The sequence below is a fragment of the Barbatula barbatula genome (assembly GCF_947034865.1).
Source record: "Barbatula barbatula genome assembly, chromosome: 22".
In the NCBI taxonomy this organism is placed as follows: domain Eukaryota; kingdom Metazoa; phylum Chordata; class Actinopteri; order Cypriniformes; family Nemacheilidae; genus Barbatula; species Barbatula barbatula.
In genome coordinates, this window is record NC_136785.1 from 7,435,110 (window position 1) to 7,445,218 (window position 10,109).

Genomic DNA, 10,109 nt, shown 5'->3' on the forward strand with positions numbered 1-10,109 from the left:
ATCAACTGGATAATTGTTAAAAAGGATTGTACGACTGGTGCCTTGTATTGAAAAGTTGCTCCAGCAGCCCTGCAGTCCAGTTGTGTTTGAATCTCTAAAAGCCACTCAACAGAGGAGACACAGTGATTCTGGTCACCATAGCGACACTCAGATGTTTCAAACTCTGGTCTGAGGGGCAATTATCTGATCAAAGGCCTGGGACAATACACAGGGCCCACGTGCCCACCTACAGCTGGCATGGTTTAGCAACCTGAGGATCCACAGCTATTTATTACCGATGACAAATCTCCAGAACCCTGCAGAGAAACCATTGTTGTTCCCTCAACAAACATTGACAACAACAAACATTGTCAAGATTGATAATTGTCTTGTCTAGTTTGGGTTATAGTCATGTGTCATAATTGCTTGCTGACAAGCACAGAAGAGGCAGCTTGAGTTTAAATAACAAATAAATGTTCGTACAACTTGGAGAGGTATACATTCCAAATCTAAGTTGGTTGTAAAATCATTTTTATGGTTACAGTTTGTGTTCAGGTGAAATTTCACATTTGGGTGTTTGCCATTCAGTGAGCCCTGGTTATTTTTCAGTAATTCAAACCAGGAATAATGCAGCACTCCTAAAGAAGAGATTTAGAAAAATCCAAAGAAATCCTGCCAGTTGTTCGCGGATTCATAAGAGTCCTTCTTCACAACTCGCAAGGTTTAATATGCTAATCTATCCATAATCCTCCACAATCATAAATCACAAGAGAACTGGTACAGACTAAAAGATTGTTGATCTTCTGCCCACCAGCAAGAATTGTCAGAGACCAAATATAAAGGTACAAATAATACTAAAGCCATCTGTGGTTCGCATTTACACATTGAGTGTGTGACAGGTGCCAGTAGCCCAACTTCATTTAAAATGGAAGGTCATCTTTCATAGCCACTTCAGTCCAAATCAGCACAGAAGAAAAACTGTCCACATACTGCAGATGAGATTTTTTATTTTTTTGACAGGTGGGATGCCATAAATGTCACTTCATTGAGCTTCTGGCATTATTAATGATACAGGCCATTGAAATAAAAGGACAGAAAACTGAAATCCGGTCATGGTGCAAGCCAGAATCATTTACTGCTAACTTTGCAAAACGTGATTGGTTCTCTCTCACAGTTCTCTTGTATTACGATGTCATGGTAACATACAGATACCAATTTGTTTCCATGAAGACCCATAATAAAGAACGTTGCACGAAGCTGGCGAGGCCGGAAATCAGATTTCAAGTGGAGATTAAGAAAGTGCATTTGTATTTTGTGTGAAATATTCACAGTCAGTGAATGGACTGCGTGGTCGGCGACCCGCCTGAGCCTGGGATTGTGCCACATTTTAGGCAAGAAAGTTTTTTACAATTCTCTTGTCTAATGTTTTCAAACATCCCAGGCAGTCAAGTTTAAAAAAGCACAGCCTGGTGTAAAATAAAAGACATGCAAACACACTAGGGGTGTGACGAGACAGTTATCCCACGAGACAAGACCGGATTTTAAGACTTTTTAAAAGGAATCCTCAATGAAGAAATATATAGGGGAAAAGTATTTTATTCACCATAAAAACAGAAAATGCAAAAAATGTAAGTAGCCTATTACAAAATAAACGTTATTTTAGAAAACATATTCAACGAATTTGAATTATATAAACAAAATGTAACAACTGTAAAATGTTTTGTGACTGATAGGTAATTGCACAAAAAGATACGCGTGAAAGTTGGTGGAATGGAAAATCACAGCCGGTCACTGTAAGTCACGGCAGTACGCATTTACTTTGTGCAGTTATTAGCGTGTTCTGTACAGTAATAAAAGCATTTTTAAAGTACATTTGTAAAGATCCTGAGTCCTGACACAAATTCAGCCAAAATTGTGTTAAAATTTTGTTTTATCTAAAAAACTGTCATTCATCTATTTTGAATTAGATAAATAGGCCTACTAAAAGATACAAAATAATGCACAAAACATGATATCTATACAACAGGGCTTTTAACTTTTCACACATGAATTAATTGTGCATTGTCAGCAATGGAAGTAGAGGGGTCATCAATTACTCAAACATTGAAGTCTTATCATTTTTATACATGACATTTTGGAGTGGAAGAGGACCCTGTTAATGCTTTACTGATTCATTGGGTTATATAATCCTGAGGTAAACACATTGATAGCTATTTTTAATTTATAAACTTCACTAGCTAAACCTTTCACTTAGATTTTCATTAAAGGGATAGTTCCTCCAAAAATAAAAATGCTGTCATCATTCACTCACCCTTACATAATTTCATACCTGTATAAATTACTTTGTTTCCGATGAACACAAAGAAAGATATTTGCAAGACTATTGGTAATTTTCAGTTCCGGGACATCATTGATTACCATAGTAGGGAGAAACAAATGGTAGTCAAAGGTGCCCGAGAACTCTTTGTTTTCCTGAATTCTTCAAAATATCTCATTATGTGTTCAACAGAACAACAAAATACAATCATTTCCGTGGTGGATGATTTTATCGTTGTGGATGATGTCCCAGAACTGAAAATAGCTAACATTCTTCCAAATATCTTTCTCTACGTTCATTGGAACAAAGATATGTATACAGGTTTGAAACAACCCGACGGTGAGTAAATGATGACAGATTTTTCATTTTTGGATTAACTATCCCCTTCACATTTAATTGTAATCTGAATATACACACAATCAAACTCTTAAAGGCTCTTTCATGATGAATTGTCGGCTAGCACATATATGGAAAAAATATTCGTGTATGATTCAGTGTTGTATACTATATCATAAATGATAGGTTTGAAAAGTTTATAGCTGCTAAGACAGTGTGAGAGAAAGAATGTTTGAAATCCTAGGAGGCAGAAAAAACAAAGCAAAGGAAAGTCTCCACAGGAAATCCCATCCTTCAAAGGAAACACGGTGATGTGATTCAGGAAAAGGAAATATGTTTGTGTAAAATCAACCCTGTTTATCTACTACCTTTTCCTAACGTAGGAAACACATATAACATATTCATGTTTTAAAACACGTTTTAAAATGATCCAGAACACATTCACGTTAATTATCTTTTGAGTGGTTATAATTCAAACAAAAGTGTAGCTCAGCCTGGTAGTGCCTCAGTTTTTAGGTTGTGCGATGAAATCCCATAAAAACACATGATAAAATGAATATCCTGAATACGATGTGTGCCAAATCCATAACAGCAATGACAAAATAACTCAGGCACTTTACAGCAGCTGAATTGTCTGATCTGATCATGCTTTGAAGCATCAGGTTGTCAAAGAGCAGAGTGTTCAAACAGGATCACCTGACTCTGATTCACACTGGATGGTCTCGACGGCCGCAGATGTCCGATCCTTGAGTACACCTCTGCGTCCGAGCCTGCCCCACATGATGGGTGAGGGCTGGGTGGGGTAGTATGGATGACGGGATACAACCACGGTGGTGGAGGTGGAGGAGTGAGATGGAAAGGTGGTTGAGGAACAAATACAGGTGGGGATGGAGAAGATGTAGAGACCTGTGGTGTCACAACAGGCAAAGCAGGTTGTGGCACTGGCTCCTTTAAATCATACTGAGCCATGTGGTAGAATCCAAAGTACTTCAGAGCGTTCCCGGCCTGAGCGACACGGAGCCTGTGGCGTAGTTTTAGAACCCGATAAAGCAATGCCAAAATCAAGAGTCCGGCCAAGACCATGAATAAAACAGTCACACCAAGCTCCAAATCCCAACACACGTGTGGAAGAGTGGAGGTCCTACAGCCCAGGGCTGACTGATTCAATGAAGAGGGCTTCCTGGCAGACACATCGCTCATCCCCAATACAATCAGGTTCCGGTCCACCGTTTGTGCAGGAATTTGCAAAGCAGTACTTTGAGTGGTGAGTTGAGTTGGCATAGCGACTGTCACTAGGGAGTTTCGCGGCATAAGCGCCTCAACCACACACGTGAGAAGAGTCTCTCCAGAAGCGAATGTAGTCGACCATCTCTGAACATCTGTTCTGGAGAACACGGCTGGAACTGAATCAAAGATTGATGGTCACTTCTGGAGCTCGACTAAAGCAGTGTTGGAACAGAATAAGCCTTCATGTGACTGAATGAAATATGTATGTGGTTAACCTGCTGAGATCAGTCTGGTGCGAGCCAGCCGTCCTGTGGAGTTCTCAAGTCTAATATAGAATTGAATCAAAGGCTTCAGTGAGCCAGAATTCAAGTTATTTTTGTGACTCTTGAGCTGTTACTTTGAGATGAAGTCTGCAATCACAGATCTTAAAATATCACACTGCGAGCAGTACATAGTTAAGCATTAAAAGAAACTGAACTTAAAAACTTACTTTTTCCCAGTGTATTGTTAGTAGTCCATAGAAATATTCCCAGTCATTATAGAGACTAGAAGTTAGTTCTAGCAGTGCGGGAAATAACTCTTCTCCTGGAAGGAAATTCATTGGAGTTCAGGAAACCATTCCTCACGGACCTGGCAGGGGATTGGCTGAACTGACTATCTCTATGGTTACAGGAAACTGGCGAAGGAATTTTTATGTAAGAGGAAAGAACACACTTATTAAAAAATGCACGCTTGCCGAAAGGGGCCCAGCCCGTAGAATGTCTTGGGTCTTTAAAGTGAAAGTTCACCCAAAAACAATCTTCGTCTTTTTAAAACCTGTATATTACTCTATGTTCTGTGGGAAACAAAAGAAGATATTTTGAGAAATGTCTCAATGGTTTTGTGTCTATACAGTGAAAGTTAATGGCGGCCAGTGTTGTTTGGTTATCAACATTCAGCAAAATATCTTCTTTTTTGTTCTGCGAAAGTAAGAAACTTATACAGGTTTGGGATGACATAATTATAATAGATCACTTATGAAATATATGCAGCTTTGAAATTCACATTTTGATAAAGATTCTGCATGTGACCAGCAAAGAACTGTCAGGATGTTTTGTTATTTTGCAGTGCTGTTGGCTTGGCTTCACTGTGTTCTCAACCACCTGCAGGTCCCTCCCCGGGCACAACATGGCGAGACAGATTAAAGCCAGTTCACAATCACAATTCCCCATGGAGAGGTGGGTCAGTAATGGAAAAAAGGGCAAAAGCTTATTCAGGGTTCACTACAGGTGATATGAGAAAGGTGCTGCACTACACCAGAACTTTGAATCAACATATTACATCACACTGAGACGTTTCCATTTTCTGTAAATAATTCCATTGCACAATATTCAACTTCCTAAACCCACACAAAAAAATGGGCGGAGTAACCTGATTCAACTCCAGTTGTTTATACATTATTTGTATATATGTAAGGAGATAACATATTTATGAAGCAGAATAATGAATCCGTTTAGGGCTACTGTAGAAACATGGTGAATTCCATGTAAATAGCTCATTCTAAGGTAATAAATACACAACCATTCATTATGTAAGGTCTTTATACACCTCTGAAGACATAGTTATATTGTATTGCATTTCTGTCAAAAAAACTGTCAAAAATTTACCTTTAAAAGATTATTCACAATGATACAAGAACCATTTTGGTTCCACAAACAACCATTTAGTCAAAGAACCTTTTGTGAAAAAGAAAGTTTCTTCGGATGTTAAACGTTCTTTATGGAACCATTTATTTCCAAGCAACTTTATTTTTAAGTGCACATCTGCTGTCACTTCACCACTAGCCAACTATTTTTAGTTTTGATGATGCAGATAGTTTAGTTCACCTTTTGTTACACTCTGGGTGACAAGGGAGGGGCTCAAAATCAGGTCCTTAAGCGCAACCATTTATGTTTTGCATTGAAGAAGAATTGTGTTTCCTTTTCAGTTATAATAGGTTGCTTGTTTAAATTGCTGTGGAGTAGATAAGGTTGCCCTTAACACAGCATCCAATGAACAATGAACATCACATGTAATGAACATACAGATATAGAGAAAAACTGACATACCTTATGAGAGCAAGTGAGATTTTAAGATTGTATAGATGTTGTGAATGACAGATTGTGATTGGGGCTCGTGCTGATGATGACTCGCTGACTCCTGACTCTTCACCCTGCTTGACGTACATCATTTCTGATCACAGATTGCATGGTGTTTTGAAGTTCTCCATCATTCTTCTGCTGCCGTCATAAACCTTATGAAACATTTTCAGCAGGTATGACTTCAAGTACGGTATGTGTGAATTTCCATGATAAGTTGTTGAAAGTGTTGACTTACTGTATTGACTGTTGAAGTAAAAAAAACACCCATAACAGAGTTTGTAAGCGTTTTAGATGTTGCACACTGCAGCAAGTGTCTGTGCACTTGTGGGATTTATGATCTGTGCAGTTTGTAGAATTGAGATGTCACCTCATACAGCTCCAAACATCTCTCCTTGTGCATTTTTTATGTTTCGTCTGTGCAAGATATCTCCTCTCCCTGGCATTCAGAGGAGTAGACGAATAAACTCAAAGCAACATGCTGTTGTCAGGGATGGAGTGCTATGAAGCAGCACATGTCTGCCAGCTCAGGGGAGTTATCTGTCAGATCGTCTTATCACACAGAGATGGACGGGACAAGGTCATACAGCTATCACCTCTAGACACAGGCAAAGCCCCCGGCCACAGCTGTTTAAAAGAAAACCAGCCCAAACCACAGGAGGACACCTTCACAAGATTCACTGAGTCACAAACAGAGATTCAAATAGAAATCGTACACTGAAACATACATAAACTGCTTGACAACTGGCAACAGTCCCAGCCAATCAGAACAGGATTTGTTGAATGTAAAATTATGAGGAGTCAATCAAATTTCTGTGTAGGCGAGCCAAAAAAAGTTATGTTGCTTTCTTGTGGCTGGTTGGGTGGTCAGGTCTGAAGTTTTCCTGCATGTGCAAAGCATAACAAGGGCTGTAAAATTCACTTTTGGGGTTTTGGAGTAAGATATTTTGAGTTTTAATATTTGGGTCATGGACATATTTTGGGCTAGTTTAAATTCGTCTTTGCTACGCAGATCTGGCAACCCTGGCATCTGCGTAAGGAGTCAGCATATCAAAACTGAACCAACTGTCAATTTTCCCAACACTGCACTGATCTAGCAGATTTCTACTTCATTTGATCAATTCACTGGATGTTCTTGAGGCGTTGGAGACATGTTGAAAAGGCCCAGCGCTGGAACTGAAGGGACTCTTGATGCTGAAGAGGGGAAGGAGGAAGTGCAATTTGAAATATTTCGTGGTAATCAGCACTCTTTTATATGAAGACATCAGCGTGTGGAGAAAAGGATATTTATTTTACATGACTACACAGCAGCCCACTGATGGGCACTTCAGAGTGCCCACGCGGCGAACTGCAGACACTGATCTCGCTCTGTTGCGTGACCTCTGTGATTTGCCCAGGCGTTTAATGAAGCCCCTCTGTCCACAGAAAGTCAGTTCAATCACCTCCACGCCCACTTATAAATATTTATCTCATCAGTGACAAAAAGACTTGTTCACTGTCATTATGTCCTTTGTAAGTCAAATAAAAGGGGTGTGTGCGTGTGTAAGAGAGAGATAGATAGAGAGAGAGAGAGAGAGAGAGAGAGAGACAGAGAGAGAGAGAGAGAGAGAGTAGGAGAAAATGGAAAAGGAGAGAGGAAATCAACGTATAGTGTCAAGAGTTGAGGTGAAACATGAATTCTGTGTATAAATATAATTGGCATTAAAGGTCTAGTGTATATAAGTTAGCGGCATCTGGTGGTGAGGTTGTGAATTGCAACCAACGGCTCACTCCACTGCTCACCCCTCTCTTTCAAAGCGCTACAGTGGCTGACACATGTCTAAGATGTTGTCGCGTTTTCGCATCTTTGCCAAAGGAAATAATGTATGTATGAAACGCGTTCATGGCAGTTTGTCCGTTTAGGGCTACTGTAGAAACAACATGGCGAATTCCATGTAAGGGGCCCCGCTGTGTATGCCTCTGAAGACATATTTATGTATATTATATTGCATTTCTGTCAGTAGATCCTCCAGAAAAGAACACATTGGACCTTCAAATGAGTATTATATAATTACAGCAAGTACAATTGCAGTTTATTATTCCAATTACAATGTGAAACTGCAATATACATAGTGTAACCTGTAGGTTATATTTCAAGTTCAACTACTATAATTTTTGGTTGTATAAATATATTAGCTGAAAATCCTGCATGTACCTGTAAATCATCCAAAATCCAGTGCACTGTATTGCATAACATTATCACAGGTCAGTTCCTCTAATCACTGCTGGTAATGTAACAGATGATGACAGAGGAATAACATTTGGTGATCAAACATTAGAATAATTGGCTAATTTGTGCCGCAGCTCATGGCCACCATGTCAAATTCATTACGGGGTTTCAGAACTCATCAGAGGTATTTAATAAGAGCATTCATTAAACAGACTTAATTGGCATCGAATGCTGTGTGCAAGGCTACTTAGTCAGGCCCTAAAACGGAAAGCAATTTCCATATTCAAAACGTATGCCCCAAGGTCACACTATAAACCCCTCCGGAGATGTCCTCTGGAACTGTCACTGAGTTCCCAGGACAACATTTTATCCAGGTGTGATAAAAGACAGAACATGATGTGCAACTATTCATTCGTATTTTCAAGTTAATAGCATACTCTTCAAAGGCAGTAAAAGTGTATTTGTGATGTTCTTTGATTTTAGATTCTAAGATTATTTGACCCGTTGAAGTGCATACGGCCGATAACTAACTCACACCAAACAGCTCACACCAATTTTTGTCTCGCAGCACAGCAGATAAAAGAAAAAAAATGTTTTTATGAGTGTGACAGTTTTACATTCAGCCTGTCCATAACCACACTGATAAAAATGATTTTTTGGGGTAGTAAACTTTATTTAAAAAACTAAAGTATTTCTACATAAAAAAAGTTAGTTGATGTGTGAACTTTAAAATGTTGAGTAAAACCTACAATGGTGTTTATGTCGTGCATGTATTGATTAAGATAAATAAATACTAAGATATAATGTTTGTTGCATTAACACTGATTACTCAAGTATTTATAAGAACGTAAAAAAACGTTGTAGAGTTCAGCGCACCTGAACAAACCAAAATGGTGTCATTTCGAAATATTTTTCGATGTACTTTAACATTTTTGGTCAGACGAGTGAATGGCAAATTATTTTGTTATATTTAGTTCGATATTTTCTAGACAGATATATTACAGAAGAGTATTGGCTAAGGATTCATCAATGCGCATGCGCGTAACTCCCGCCATTTCAGGGATCGTTTCTGAGGAAGCGGATATCATCCACACAAGCAGGCATGTTTAAAGTTAATTGTCTTCTAAATGTTTTATAGTATATATTTATTATTATTTCTCGTTCATATATGTTTAGGTAATGTTAGGGCCCATGTCACTGTATTTTAGAACTGTTTTGCAGCGTTCAGTAGCCTAATTTAGGTTGTCGTGTATTTCTTGACAGGTTGTCTTTTTCGACATATAAGTATTCGACAATGTTTTTCACAAGCATTTCTTTATTTTCACTCGGACAACTGAATGAACAACAGCAGTGATGAGCAACAGTAACGTTATATTTTGCGTCACGTTTGTATTTTTTAATACGAAAATTGACGATAGGCTAACTTTTATGTGTGACATTTTATCTTCCGCGTCCTCTCGCTCCTTATTACCGGTACATGGGTGTGCTAGGCTAGGTGATGCTGTTTAACCGATTAATGTCAATTCGGTGTGGCTTGCGCAATAACCCGCGTGTAGGGATATTCTGACATGTTTCTGAACTTGACTGCGCTGCTTAACTGTTTCCGCTCGCTTTTAAAACAAGGCTACGGCCTCCACAGCGTCTGATCGATCATCCAGTAATACATTTGATCAGGTAAGGAGCATTAAAATAAGCAAATAAGTTATGAGAGGCTCTGTTGTATGGTGAATAAATCATGTTTGAAGGGCTTTTCGCGCTTCGCGTTGTGCCTGCAACTCCTTCTTTGCTTTCTCAGTTAGTAAAATAACTAATGGCGATCCTTCCGCTGGAATAAATAGTCCTTGGCCGACCGCAGCAACAAAATGTTTCTTCACATATAGGGTACGTTTACGTTGCTGTGCATTGGTACACAACGCACATCGTT

At 39.0% G+C, this 10,109-nt stretch overlaps 1 protein-coding gene across 4 annotated transcripts; it reads right to left on the reverse strand.

Annotated features, from left to right (window-relative positions):
• Positions 1 to 1,560: 1,560 nt before the first annotated feature.
• On the reverse strand, positions 1,561 to 4,446 carry LOC306911727 (uncharacterized protein). Of its 4 annotated transcripts, none has more exons than XM_079487285.1 (3): positions 4,350 to 4,446; positions 4,135 to 4,269; positions 1,561 to 4,035 (listed from the first exon to the last, which is right to left on the reverse strand). In XM_079487285.1, the coding sequence occupies exon 3, from the start codon at positions 3,941 to 3,943 to the stop codon at positions 3,299 to 3,301; it is 645 nt and encodes a 214-aa protein (XP_079343411.1). In that variant the 5' UTR covers positions 3,944 to 4,035; positions 4,135 to 4,269; positions 4,350 to 4,446; the 3' UTR covers positions 1,561 to 3,298. The 4 variants fall into 4 exon arrangements, with proteins under 4 accessions (XP_079343411.1, XP_079343413.1, XP_079343410.1 ...); XM_079487287.1 differs by having other exon boundaries at positions 4,135 to 4,184; positions 4,350 to 4,440; XM_079487284.1 differs by lacking the exon at positions 4,135 to 4,269.
• Between the last annotated feature and the right edge of the window lie 5,663 nt (positions 4,447 to 10,109).